Here is a 15,175-nt window from a genome sequence, read left to right as displayed (position 1 = left end):
GTCTGACTTTATCTTAAGACCCAAAAGTAAAATTGTCCAACCAAGAACCATGCCAATAACATCAAGGAGCTCCTTTACCAGCCACGCCTAAAGGGAGGTCTGTCCTGGACTTAAAACAAGCCAGTATCTTTCTTCATACAGAAGCCAGTTTGGCTTTCTGACACCTGCAATTAAATGAGTCCTAACTAACAGGAACAAGCCCTCCTTTCTTCAGCAACCAGCCAACCAGCTCCAAACTCTGAATCTCATTCTTGACAGGTAAGCCACTGTGATCAACACTGAAAGGTCACAACCAAGAAAAGTGGGTACTACTCACCTTCTCTTTGTTTCTTCTGTTCAAGTTTCATCTTCTTTGCCAACAATTTCTTCTCTTTTAACTTCTGACTACAAATGTAAAATAAACACATTAATCCCTTAACTACCACATGGCATATTTTAGAAATAAACATCTACTTACAGGATCTTTAAAGACTTTATAATTACACAAATACTGTAATAATTAAGTGAAACACTTTCTCATGATTCTGTTATTCTATCATTATCAAACTGTTTCTTCATGAATCAAGATCAAATCTTCGGGAGTCCTCAGGTAAATAAAGCAATCTCAAGTAATTGAAGACGTTTCTCCATTCAAAGACATTTAGGGACTGTTTTTAGAATCCTGCTCATCTCTATAAAAGTTAAGGGAGCATTTATTTTCATGCATGCATGTGCACGCACACAGCCTGTATGCTCATGTAGTCACTTACGGAGAACACAGACCCTAATTTAAGGAAGAAGCTAAATGGAAGTTTGCTTACAGTATTGTTGCCGGGCAGCTGCATCTGGGGAGATCTCTCCCTGAACATTAGGTGAAACCTCAGCCTGGATGGGGGAGGGTTCTTGACTCTGAACAAGAAAGAATTCTCGAACAGGTCAGACAGGCAAGGAAGAAATTCATTAAAGTGAGAGAAGTAGTGAATGGCAGCTGCCTTGGAGGCAGCAGAGAGCAAGGAAGAATAGAGGGAGGAAGGGAAGCTCATGAACTCTTGCTCATAATGGGGCAGATATCTTGCCAACTCCTAAAGCCAGGGTCATCTGGTGCCCAGCATCTGCTTGAATCTGCATGGTGTGGGAATGAAGTCTCTACTTCTACCCTAGGATTTGGGAGAGCTGCAGAGCATTGGATGGAGTGAGATTATGTTCTGAGAACTTTTTAAAGGCAAAGAAATGAGATTTTCAGGCAGGCTGCTAAAGAGTATGATCATACAGCTGCAGTCCTGTCTGGGTCATCCAGATGACAGGAACTTGCAAGCCTAATCAGAGATCTCAGTAGCCCCTCCCTAGTTGTCGGAAGTAGGACAGAGAGAGTGAAGACTTTAGCTTAAGTGTAGAAAACAGAATTAAATAGCAAAGTAACAAAGATACTTGCTACTGGAAGAGTGCAGAGACAAAATGCAGTAAGTTGAGCAGTGAGAAGGCTTTATTTAAGGCAAAAAGTACACGCTCGAAGAAAGGGGAGTACAGGCAACCTCAGAGAGGAGATGCACTCAAGGGTGTAGGATTCTCTTTAAAGGCTTTCAAGAGTGGGGCAAAGTGGGGGTGGGGTGTAGGCTTGACAGGTGGTCTCATGATGTCTATCTCCAGTGAAAGACATTATGTCACTATATATAGTTAGTCTGTCCTCTAGATATTCTGTAAGATAAACACAAGGAATTTCTTGATCTTGTTCCTCTCCAAGATAGTGGTTATTCTCCAGCAGTGGGATGTATCATTTAGGACTGCTTGCCCTGCCTTAATATAGGGTGGGTTATTGTCTGATTGCTATAAAATATGTTAGGAGGGGCGGGAGCCAAGATGGCGGCGTGAGTAGAGCAGTGGAAATCTCCTCCCAAAAACACATAGAGCTATGAAAATATAACAAAGAAAAATCTTCCTAAAATAGAGACCACAGGACACGGGACAACATCCAGACCACATCCACACCTGCAAGAACCCAGCGCCTTGTGAAGGGGGTAAGATACAAGCCCCAGCCCGGCGGGACCCGAGCGCCCCTCCCCCCGGCTCCCGGCGGGTGGAGAGAAACCGGAGCAGTTTTTTTTTTTTTTTTGGCGAGCGCTCTTTGGAAGCCTTAGAGGGACGGGCCCCCGTTGCTGGGGAGGCAGGGTGGCGGGACCGGTGAGGAGGTGCCTGGGAACGGCGCCGGAGGACAAAGAATATCCCGCGTTTCTCCCTGCGAGACCTGGGGGCGGGTGCCTGAGACCAGTGCCTGAGGACGGAGGAGGTCGCGCGTTTTTCCCCCTTTTTTTTTTTTTTTTCTCTTTTTGGCAAGCGCTTTTTGGAAGCCTTGAAGGGACGGGGACCCCAGTGCTAGGGAGGCACGGTGGCGGGACTGGTGATCGGGTGGCTGGGACCGGCGCCTGAGGACAAAGAATATCCCCCGTTTTTCCCTGCGGGACCGGTGGGCGGGTGCCTGAGACCGGCACTTGAGGACAGAGGAAATCGCGCGTTTTTCCCCTTTTTTTTTTCTCTTTTCTGCGAGTGCTTTTTGGAAGCCTAAAAGGGACAGGGACCCCGGTGCTAGGGAGGCAGGGCGGCGGGACTGGTGAGCGGGTGCCTGGGACCGGCACCTGAGGACAAAGAATATCCCGCATTTTTCCCTGTGGGACCGGTGGGTGGGTGCCTGAGACCAGCACCTGAGGACGGAAGAAATCGCGCGTTTTTCCCCTTTTTTTTTCTCTCTTTTTGCCAAGTGCTTTTTGGAAGCCTTGAAGGGACAGGGACCCCGGTGCTAGGGAGGCAGGGCGGCAGGACTGGTGAGCGGGTGCGTGGGACCAGTGCCTGAGGACCAAGAATATTGAGCGTTCCTTCCCTGCGGGACCGGTGGGTGGGTGCTTTTTGGAAGCCTTGAAAGGACAGGGACCCTGGTGCTAGGGAGACAGGGCAGCAGGACCAGTGCGCGGGTGCCTGGGACCGGCACCTGAGGAAAAAAAAAAAAAAATCGCGTGTTTTTTCTTTTTTTTTTCCTTTCTGTTCCCTCTCTCATTGTTGCTGTTGTTGTTTTGGTTTGGAGAGTGCTTTTTGGAAATCTTAAAGGGGCAGGACAGGTCACTTAGACCAGAAGCAGGGAATCTGGGGATCTCTGGGCACTCTAACCCCCTGGGCAGCAGGGAGCACAGAGGCCCCTTACGGAGATAAACGGTCTCCTGGCTGCTCCCCCTCTAACGGGGCTCCACCATTTTGGAGGAACAGCCCCAGCCAGGCCAAGCCCACAGCAACAGTGGAGATAAACCCCAAAGCAACTGGGCAGGAAGCAGAAGCCCTGTCTGCGCACAGCTGCCCAGCACAAGCCACTAGAGGTCGCTATTCTCCCAGGAAAAGGCTACAAACCAACAAGAAGGGAAGCTCTTCCAGCGGTCACTTGTACCAGCTCTGCAGACTATCTCTATCACCATGAAAAGGCAAAACTACAGGCAGACAAAGATCACAGAGACAACACCTGAGAAGGAGACAGACCTAACTAGTCCTCCTGAAAAAGAATTCAAAATAAAAATCATGAACATGCTGACAGAGATGCAGAAAAAAATGCAAGAGCAATGGGATGAGATGCAGAGAAAAATGCAAGAGCAGTGGGATGAGATGCAGAGAAAAATGCAAGAGCAGTGGGATGAAGTCCGGAAGGAGATCACAGATGTCAGGAAAGAGATCACAGAAGTGAAACAATCCCTGGAAGGATTTATAAGCAGAATGGATAAGATGCAAGAGGCCATTGAAGGAATAGAAGCCAGAGAACAGGAACGTATAGAAGCTGACATAGAGAGAGATAAAAGGATCTCCAGGAATGAAACAACACTAAGAGAAATATGTGACCAATACAAAAGGAAAAACATTCGTATTATAGGGATACCAGAAGAGGAAGAAAGAGGAAAAGGGATAGAAAGTGTCTTTGAAGAAATAATTGCTGAAAACTTCCCCAAACTGGGGGAGGAAATAATCGAACAGACCATGGAATTATACAGAACCCCCAACAGAAAGGATCCAAGGAGGACAACACCAAGACACATAATAATTAAAATGGCAAGGATCAAGGACAAGGAAAGAGTTTTAAAGGCAGCAAGAGAGAAAAAGGTCACCTATAAAGGAAAACCAATCAGGCTAACATCAGACTTCTCAACAGAAACCCTACAGGCCAGAAGAGAATGGCATGATATACTTAATGCAATGAAACAGAAGGGCCTTGAACCAAGGATACTGTATCCAGCACGACTATCATTTAAATATGATGGTGGGATCAAACAATTCCCAGATAAGCAAAAGCTGAGGGAATTTGCTTCCCACAAACCACCTCTACAGGGCATCCTACAGGGACTGCTCTAGATGGGAGCACCCCTAAAAAGAGCACAGAACAAAACACACAACATATGAAGAAGGGAGGAGGAGGAATAAGAAGGGAGAGAAGAAAAGACTCTCCAGACAGTGTATATAACAGCTCAATAAGCGAGCTAAGTTAGGCAGTAAGATACTAAAGAAGCTAACCTTGAACCTTTGGTAACCACGAATCTAAAGCCTGCAATGGCAATAAGTACATATCTTTCAATAGTCACCCTAAATGTAAATGGACTTAATGCACCAATCAAAAGACATAGAGTAATAGAATGGATAAAAAAGCAAGACCCATCTATATGCTGCTTACAAGAAACTCACCTTAAACCCAAAGATAAGCATAGACTAAAAGTCAAGGGATGGAAAAACATATTTCAGGCAAACAACAGTGAGAAGAAAGCAGGGGTTGCAGTACTAATATCAGACAAAATAGACTTCAAAACAAAGAAAGTAACAAGAGATAAAGAAGGCCACTACATAATGATAAAGGGCTTAGTCCAACAAGAGGATATAACCATTCTAAATATATATGCACCCAATACAGGAGCACCAGCATATGTGAAGCAAATACTAACAGAACTAAAGAGGGAAATAGACTGCAATGCATTCATTGTAGGAGACTTCAACACACCACTCACCCCAAAGGATAGATCCACCGGGCAGAAAATAAGTAAAGACACACAGGCACTGAACAACACACTAGAACAGATGGACCTAATAGACATCTATAGAACTTTACATCCAAAAGCAACAGGATATACATTCTTCTCAAGTGCACATGGAACATTCTCCAGAATAGACCACATACTAGCTCACAAAAAGAGCCTCAGTAAATTCCACAATATTGAAATTCTACCAACCAATTTTTCAGACCACAAAGGTATGAAAGTAGAAATAAATTCTACAAAGAAAACAAAAAGGCTCACAAACACATGGAGGCTTAACAACATGCTACTAAATAATCAATGGATCAATGAACAAATCAAAATAGAGATCAAGGAATATATAGAAACAAATGACAACAACAACACTAAGCCCCAACTTCTGTGGGATGCAGCGAAAGCAGTCTTAAGAGGAAAGTATATAGCAATCCAGGCACACTTGAAGAAGGAAGAACAATCCCAAATGAATAGTCTAACATCACAATTATTAAAACTGGAAAAAGAAGAACAAATGAGGCCTAAAGTCAGCAGAAGGAGGGACATAATAAAGATCAGAGAAGAAATAAACAAAATTGAGAAGAATAAAACAATAGCAAAAATCAACGAAACCAAGAGCTGGTTCTTTGAGAAAATAAACAAAATAGATAAGCCTCTAGCCCAACTTATTAAGAGAAAAAGAGAGTCAACACAAATCAACATAATCAGAAATGAGAATGGAAAAATCACGACAGACTCCACAGAAATACAAAGAATTATTAAAGACTACTATGAAAACCTATATGCCAACAAGCTGGAAAACCTAGAAGAAATGGACAACTTCCTAGAAAAATACAACCTCCCAAGACTGACCAAGGAAGAAACACAAAAGTTAAACAAACCAATTACAAGCAAAGAAATTGAAACAGTAATCAAAAAACTACCCAAGAACAAAACCCTGGGGCCGGACGGATTTACCTCGGAATTTTATCAGACACACAGAGAAGACATAATACCCATTCTCCTTAAAGTGTTCCACAAAATAGAAGAAGAGGGAATACTCCCAAACTCATTCTATGAAGCCAACATCACCCTAATACCAAAACCAGGCAAAGACCCCACCAAAAAAGAAAATTACAGACCAATATCCCTGATGAACGTAGATGCAAAAATACTCAATAAAATATTAGCAAACAGAATTCAACAGTATATCAAAAGGATCATACACCATGACCAAGTGGGGTTCATCCCAGGGATGCAAGGATGGTACAACATTCGAAAATCCATCAACATCATCCACCACATCAACAAAAAGAAAGACAAAAACCACATGATCATCTCCATAGATGCTGAAAAAGCATTTGACAAAATTCAACATCCATTCATGATAAAAACTCTCAGCAAAATGGGAATAGAGGGCAAGTACCTCAACATAATAAAGGCCATATATGATAAACCCACAGCCAGCATTATACTGAACAGCGAGAAGCTGAAAGCATTTCCACTGAGATCGGGAACCAGACAGGGATGCCCACTCTCCCCACTGTTATTTAACATAGTACTGGAGGTCCTAGCCACGGCAATCAGACAAAACAAAGAAATACAAGGAATCCAGATTGGTAAAGAAGAAGTTAAACTGTCACTATTTGCAGATGATATGATACTGTACATAAAAAACCCTAAAGACTCCACTCCAAAACTACTAGAACTGATATCGGAATACAGCAAAGTTGCAGGATACAAAATCAACACACAGAAATCTGTAGCTTTCCTATACACTAACAACGAATCAATAGAAAGAGAAATCAGGAAAACAATTCCATTCACCATTGCATCAAAAAGAATAAAATACCTAGGAATAAACCTAACCAAGGAAGTGAAAGACTTATACTCTGAAAACTACAAGTCACTCTTAAGAGAAATTAAAGGGGACACTAATAAATGGAAACTCATCCCATGCTCATGGCTAGGAAGAATTAATATCGTCAAAATGGCCATCCTGCCGAAAGCAATATACAAATTTGATGCAATCCCTCTCAAATTACCAGCAACATTCTTCAATGAATTGGAACAAATAATTCAAAAATTCATATGGAAACACCAAAGACCCCGAATAGCCAAAGCAATCCTGAAAAAGAAGAATAAAGTAGGGGGGATCTCACTCCCCAACTTCAAGCTCTACTACAAAGCCATAGTAATCAAGACAATTTGGTACTGGCACAAGAACAGAGCCACAGACCAGTGGAACAGATTAGAGACCCCAGAAATTAACCCAAACATATATGGTCAATTAATATTTGATAAAGGAGCCATGGACATACAATGGCAAAATGACAGTCTCTTCAACAGATGGTGCTGGCAAAACTGGACAGCTACATGTAGGAGAATGAAACTGGACCATTGTCTAACCCCATATACAAAGGTAAACTCAAAATGGATCAAAGACCTGAATGTAAGTCACGAAACCATTAAACTCTTGGAAAAAAACATAGGCAAAAACCTCTTAGACATAAACATGAGTGATCTCTTCTTGAACATATCTCCCCGGGCAAGGAAAACAACAGCAAAAATGAGCAAGTGGGACTACATTAAGCTGAAAAGCTTCTGTACAGCGAAAGACACCATCAATAGAACAAAAAGGAACCCTACAGTATGGGAGAATATATTTGAAAATGACAGATCTGATAAAGGCTTGACGTCCAGAATATATAAAGAGCTCACACGCCTCAACAAACAAAAAACAAATAACCCAATTAAAAAATGGGCAGAGGAACTGAACAGAAAGTTCTCCAAAAAAGAAATACAGATGGCCAAGAGACACATGAAAAGATGCTCCACATCGCTAATTATCAGAGAAATGCAAATTAAAACTACAATGAGGTATCACCTCACACCAGTAAGGATAGCTGCCATCCAAAAGACAAACAACAACAAATGTTGGCGAGGCTGTGGAGAAAGGGGAACCCTCCTACACTGCTGGTGGGAATGTAAATTAGTTCAACCATTGTGGAAAGCAGTATGGAGGTGCATCAAAATGCTCAAAACAGACCTACCATTTGACCCAGGAATTCCACTCCTAGGAATTTACCCTAAGAACGCAGCAATCAAGTTTGAGAAAGACAGATGCACTCCTATGTTTATCGCAGCACTATTTACAATAGCCAAGAATTGGAAGCAACCTAAATGTCCATCTGTAGATGAATGGATAAAGAAGATGTGGTACATATACACAATGGAATACTACTCAGCCATAAGAAGTGGAAAAATCCAACCATTTGCAGCAACATGGATGGAGCTGGAGAGTATTATGCTCAGTGAAATAAGCCAAGCGGAGAAAGAGAAATACCAAATGATTTCACTCATCTGAGGAGTATAGGAACAAAGGAAAAACTGAAGGAACAAAACAGCAGCAGAATTACAGAACCCAAAAATGGACTAACAGGTACCAAAGGGAAAGGAACTGGGGAGGATGGGTGGGCAGGGAGGGATAAGGGGGGGGAAGAAGAAGGGGCGTATTAAGATTAGCATGCATGGGGGGGAGGGAGAAAGGGGAGGGTGGGCTGCACAACACAGAGAGGACAAGTAGTGACTCTACAACATTTTGCTAAGCTGATGGACAGTAACCGTAATGTGGTTGTTAGGGGGGACCTGATATAGGGGAGAGCATAGTAAACATAGTATTCTTCAGGTAAGTGTAGATTAAAAATTTAAAAAAAAAAAAAAAAAGAAAGAAAGAAAGAAAAGGGGGATTACTCCTTAACAGGATAAAACTATTGGTAAATCAAAGATCAACGCATGCTTTAAATATCCTTAATGTTGATCACTTAAAGGGTGTCAGATGATCAGCTATGGAGGTACTCTTTTCTGATAATATTCCTTTCTCTTAATTAAAAAAAAAAAAAAAAAAAAGCAGTTACTGTGTGCTGACCTCCAATGAGTTCTGCACAGTGGTATAGAGGGCATGTCAAAGTGTGGGCAAAGGGTCTGTTTGTTTCTACGCAGAAGATCAAGGCCTAGCTTGGATACCCAGAAAATGAACTAAGATACGATATGAGGAGGAGCTTCCGGCATCAGCATTCTCTGGAGGACTCGTGCCGGGGGATGATCATCAAAAAGCCTCCACAGGGATCCGGACGATGCTGCGGTTGTGGCTGCATCCAGCCCACCATCTCCTGGACTTGCCATAAGAAGGAGGAGGGAGATGTCTAGGCTGGCATGTGCATACAGTGAGACAACGAATTTGACTGGATCTGTACTGTTGGAACTCAACCAGGAGTTGGGAGGGGTGCAAGTTGTAGCACCCCAAAATCTCATGACTATAGACTATCTATGGTTAAAAGAACATATGGGATGTGAACAGATCCCAGAAATGGGCTGCTTTAATTTGTCTGATGGTTCAAGTACAGTTGGAAAATATCCATCATATCATAGATAAATTTTCACAAATGCCTAGGGTGCCTAAATGGTTTTCTTGGCTTCACTGGAGATGGCTGGTAATTATAGATTTGCTTTGTTTATGTCACCGTATTCCTATTATGTCAATATGTGTGTGCAAATTAGTTAGTAGTTTAAAACCTATACATACTTAAGGTACTATACAAGAAGATATGTCAAAGAAATAATCAATCCTCCCAAGTTTCCTTCATATGCTACATCTATAGCTTTTCTTCTTCCTTCCTAATTACAAACTTTAAATAGAATTCGTGCCTCATATCGAATTTACCGAGTATCATAATTCCTCCAGGTGGTAAAGATACCTCGAGACAAGTGCTGGGCATAGAAGCCACAGGGCATAAATCTGCAAAGAAGTAAAAAGCTAACCTTTGCAAACAATATGGCTTCTCTCTCACTTACCAACTTTACATTTCCCTGTATGGCCCCGGAAGATGACTGGTTAGCCAGAGACGGGTAAGATTCCTCAAGGGAGGAACAACCTAAGACAGGCACAGTCGCAGGGGGGCCATCAGGTGAGAATTTGGGGGTCAACAGAGGTGAGGCTCAGAACCTCACCCCCCCTGCTTTGAGAGAAATCTTCTGCATCCGTGGATGTCTTGCTGCCCTTGTCTAGCCTGGATTAATACTTAGTCCATAGGCACACACCTGATCATCTGATCATCTACATTTGCCTTCTTACAGCACTAAACTATGTTTTCTACCTTTATCTTGCATCTACCTACCACTTCAGCATTTTATTAAAAATAAAAATAATAATAATAATAGGAGAAATGTGGGATCAACATATAAATCAAGTACAAAAATCAAATGAATATTCATATTTGACCTAATGGTTTATAGGTCATATTGCATGATCAAAACCGAAAGTTTCTGTGATGACTGCCCTTGTACTGTTCATGTAAGAATTTATTCACTCTGTAAGAATTCGTTCACCATGTAAGAACTTGTTCGTTATGCTTCAGAAGATTGGAGACTGACGAGAATTAGGCTTGAGATGGATTAATGATTGTACATTGAGCATTGACCCCCCTATACTGAATTTTATTGTTGTTAACAACCATTTGATCAATAAATATGAGAGATGCCCTCTCAAAAAAAAAAAAAAAAAAAAAAAAAATATGTTAGGAATCTTACTTCCTAACTCCCTGGTTTTTAAAATGGAATTTTAGCCTTAAGATGGAATCCCTCCTGTTCTTACTATACTATTTATATCACAGCACTTTTCATCATAGGCAGGAATTATTAATCATGATGTTTGTCCCATGTCTTGCCCTACCTCAGTATCTTATTAAACCAGACGTTAAAATACAGAAGTGAAGGAGACACAGAAATCATGTGCTCATCAGAGTGTTTGGAGGGCACGGAAGGGGGCAGGGTGAGTAGCAGCAATGAGTGGCTTGATCTCTCTCTAGGTACTGTTAGGCAGAAGAATAGATAGAAGTGGGGTGGTAAGAGAATAATAAGGCCAGTAAAGTCCACTAGATGGGACTCAAAGAGTTAACCAGTTAAAACCAGAGAGCCAGAAAACACTCACAGAGGTAATGAGTTAATCAGTTGGAGCTCCTAAGGCCAGAAGTAACTTAGAATGTCCAAATATTCCCCTGATAAAGAAAAGTATCTGAATACAGCCCATGTCCTCATTTTGTCAATTAGATCATGTCATTTTAAGATTTACTTTAGCCTGCTAAAAGGCCCAGATTATTCTTTAACTTAACCTATGTGTAGTTTTGTCCTCCTCCAGCCCCTAATCAAGCAATTTGCAGCCTGGGCAGGAGACAAGTATCATGATTACTTTAGCAAATAAGCCCAGCTATAAACAGCATAGTAAAAACAGGAAAGATTCCATCATCTTAAAGCTAAGATTGCATTTTAAAACCCAGGAAGTTAAGAAGTAAGATTCTTAACATATTCTTTAGCAAACAGATGATAACTCAGCCCACCTTGGGGGCAAGGCAGGGGGTCTTGATTGATATGTTCCCAGAGGGAAGCTACTATCCTGGGAAGGAACTGGATCAGTAAATTTGTGTTAATTTTGTAGAATTACCTAAAGAACTGATAATAGAAGAGAAGAGACTTAATGTCTCTTATCTTGAGACCACTTAACAAGTCTACATCCCCTAGTCCTGTGTCATATTCCTGAAAAATCCTTAACTACCTATAAAACCCCAGATCCTAAACTCTTCGGGGTGCCTCTTCTCTGAGGTAGCCCACACTCCCCTTCCTCTGAGTGTGCAACTTTTTGCCTTACATAAACTTCTCACTGCTCAATTTATAATGTTTTGTCTCTGTGCTTTTCCAGTGGTAAGTGTCTTTGTCACTTTACTATTTCATTCTGATCCTCCAGACTCAAGCTCAAATCTTCACTCTCTCTGTCATATTTCAGAGAAGTAGGGAGGGGCTGCTGAGAGCTCAGATCTGGGCTTGCCAATTACCATCCCCTGGGAGACCCAGACAGAACTGCAGCTTACCGTCATGATCTTTAGTAGCCTGCCTGGGAAGTCTCCTTTTTTTTTGCCTCTAGGAAGTTCACAGAACATAAATCTCACTTTATCCAGAGCTCTGTGGCTCCCCCAAATTCTGGGGTAGTAGGGACTCAGTTCCCACGCTGTGAAGATCCAAGTGGACACTGGACACCAGGTGACACTGGCTTAAGGAGTTAGCAGGGGATGTGCCCCATGCAAAGTAGAAGTTCAGTGAACTTCCTTTATCACTGTTCTGTCATTCCCTGACACTCTTGCTTTAATGAATTCCTTCCTCACCTTGTACTGACTTCCCTGCGTCTCTGAAATGAATTCCTCCCAGCAGTACTGGAAGAAAAGCTATTCCCCTACTAGCTCGCTCCACCGTGCTTTAAATGCCCAAGACCTCTACAGGTCCTCCAGGAGAACTTCTGACTGCAAGGACTCATTTGCCAACCAGGTACTGTCACATTTCTTGCCTTCAAGTCTCATAACTTATGGGATGCCACAAAGCCTGTACCGTTTTTTCCGACGCTTTGCAGTCTGCTCCTCTGCAGTGGTTTTATTCCTTTCCAGTCTCTTCTGAAACTCTGCATCCAATTTTTGCTAAAAAAAAAAAAAAAGTACATCATTTAGCTATACTCTGGGCTAAGCACGAGAGCTCTGGAAGTCACACCACTGGGGGTGCTGTCGGCACATCTAGGTCTCCAGGGCCACTTTAACTCTAAGAGATTGCCCTACAGGTGGGGCAGGAAATCAATATATGGCTCTCTGCCAACAAAGTAACTTTCAGCTCTTTAAGATACCATTCATGCACAACAAAATCTAAGCAAGAGAAAATATGACAGGAAGCCATGGTGTATTCCTTGAGGAAAGAGGCTGCATGATTGGCTTTTCAGCCAGGACCCTGGACAGTGTGATACTGTGACTTATGAGAAACATATATTTGGTCTTCATCCATTGTCTGGCACATAGTTCCTAAAACTCTTACAAATTTCCTATATAAGAGCCACAGGCCACCTTTTACTGTATTTAGATTTGGTCCCAGTTCCTGAAATAGCTCGAGATAAAGGTGAAATGGGTGTTTTCTGTTACTCATAACAAGCCCCTTCCAACCACTGGAAATTATGTTAATCCCTATCTTTTGGAAAGGCACTAAGGAAAGGGCAGGTAACCAGAGGAACTTTCAGCCCCACTTCCTGACCTGGAGGTTGAACTAATCACCAAGGCAAATGATTTAATCAGTCATGCCTTTGTAGTGAAGGCTCCAAAACACCCAAATGGATGGGGTTTGTACAGCATTTGTGTTGTGAACATGTGGAGGTGCTGGAAGAGAGGATGGCAGCTCTGTGCCCCTTGTTCCATCCGGCTATTCCTGAGTTAGATGCTTTAATAATACACTGGAAATCTAGTAAGATGTTTTCCTGAGTTCTGGAAGCCCTATTAAACAAATTAACTGAAGCCAAGGAGGGAGTCATGGGAAACTACTGATTTATATTCAGTATATCAGAAGTGCAGGTGACAACCTGGACTTGCCCCTGGCCTTTGAAGTGGTGGTGGCGGTGGGGGCAATCTTGCAGGACTGAGCACTTTACCTGCAAATCTGAGGTTATCTCCAGGTAGATAGTGTCAGAATTGAGTTAAATTATAAGACTCTCAGCTGGTGTCACAGAATTGCCTGGGGAGGGGAAAATCCCCACACATCTGATAACCAGAAGTATCAGGAGAGTAGCAGAGTACTGAAAGTACAGGAGACAGGCACGAGTGTTTTTTCTTTATAGACAGTGACCTGAGCTCATCAGACAAAACGTGGAATTTTCAAGTCTTAACTAGTCACAGTTATCAAATGACTGATTCTAATCAACCACCATCTGCTACTACATACATATATGTGCATGTAGTAAGTATACACACAGACATACCTAAATCCATCCCTTGTATTATTTTTTCCTAACAGCAACCTGTTTTTAAGCTTCAGTTCCCTCATCTATAAAATGGGGGAAATAATTCTCCCACCCAGAGACTTCAAGAGTAAGGAAATGTGATAACCTATAAGAAAGCACTTGTATACTAAAGACACTGACCAACTGAAAGTGTCATCTCTATTTCTCTGGTCATAGCCATTAAGGTCAATGGGGCAAAAGGGAGGCAGCAGAGAAGGAAGGGCCATGTGGACCTGTTTAGAGTGGCACTGAACTCCTTGAGGGCAGAAATTATGAAATATAAAAGAAGGGTCTCCTTTTAAGAAGGACATCAGCTTTAATTAGAGGATGACTAGAAAACAAATAACTGAAAGCTAAAAGCATGTGGTCTGCTCAGAGGCTGAGCTACTAACATCTCACTCTGTGCTGCTGAAGCAGGTGAATTTACCAAGTGAAAAAGGAGAGCACTTGCTGGCTGCTGAGTCTGGCTACCGAGCCTGCCTGCCGCAAGGCCTCGGCCAGGAGTAAGTCAGGGTTGCTCTGAACTCCTACCAGTCACTGTGAAAGGTAAGGACTCTCCTGCCTCTTTTTAATTTCTAACCTCAAAGCCTGTCTTTCACCATGTGAAATAAAAATCTTTATCTGTATGCACTCAAGGTTTGTGAACATTTTATTTCCTCTGGGTGTTTATTCACTACGTAAAAACTCGGACTAAAGGATGGTATTTGAGACAACAGCCTGCTGTATTTCCTGCCCCCCCAAATAGTTTAAAAATAAAAAAGGGCTTCCAAGAGTTCTGTTTATTCCTGACAGTGGCAAACCCACCGCAGTAGCTGGCATAGCAGTGTGACAAGCCGTCTGGAGTTTCCCACTAGAACTGCGAATCACAGCCAGAGAGTGGCGGTGCCTGGAGAAGAACCACCAAGGTCCGGGAGCCGGCTGAGAGGCTGAAGGCCTGGCACACACCACGCGAAAACCATCACGGCAACGATGCCACTTTGTTTCAAAATCATAAAGATATTTTTCAAATGCAATTTTGGCCATTCCAGTAAATCTTTACATGTTTTCATCTGTATCTTGCCTGGCCCTTTGGTTTAATATTTTCCAGAGCATTTTATGTTGAAGAAGTTCAAACACAGAAAAACTGAAAGAATTATATGGTGCACATACCCACTACTTAGTCTACGACTGACATTTTGCTACTTGCTTTATCATGTATCTATCCACCTATCTTTACCTCTCTCCACTCCTCAGTCCACTTTATTTTATTTTTTTGATGTGTTTCAAAGTAAGTTACAGACATGAGGACATTTTACCTCTAAAGATTTAAGCAAGCCTA

At 42.3% G+C, this 15,175-nt stretch overlaps 1 protein-coding gene and 1 long non-coding RNA gene across 5 annotated transcripts in view; one reads left to right on the top strand and one right to left on the bottom strand.

Annotated features, from left to right (window-relative positions):
• The window catches only part of PRKRIP1 (PRKR interacting protein 1), a 32,672-nt gene that overhangs the window by 13,959 nt on the left and 3,538 nt on the right, over positions 1 to 15,175 (bottom strand). For all 4 annotated transcript variants that reach the window (XM_036998625.2, XM_036998622.2, XM_036998623.2 and 1 more), the window contains exons 4-5: positions 12,435 to 12,520; positions 317 to 384 (exon numbers count right to left, since the gene is read on the bottom strand). In XM_036998625.2, the coding sequence (XP_036854520.1) occupies positions 317 to 384; positions 12,435 to 12,520 (154 nt within the window). The remainder of the gene's footprint in view (positions 1 to 316; positions 385 to 12,434; positions 12,521 to 15,175) is intronic.
• Positions 8 to 14,911, top strand: LOC118968425 (uncharacterized). Its single transcript, XR_005056084.1, has 2 exons — positions 8 to 258; positions 14,650 to 14,911. It is a non-coding gene; the product is annotated as an uncharacterized lncRNA (long non-coding RNA).

The sequence above is a fragment of the Manis javanica genome, chromosome 10 (assembly GCF_040802235.1).
Source record: "Manis javanica isolate MJ-LG chromosome 10, MJ_LKY, whole genome shotgun sequence".
NCBI lineage: Eukaryota > Metazoa > Chordata > Mammalia > Pholidota > Manidae > Manis > Manis javanica.
This window is presented reverse-complemented; position numbering and strand designations above follow the sequence as displayed.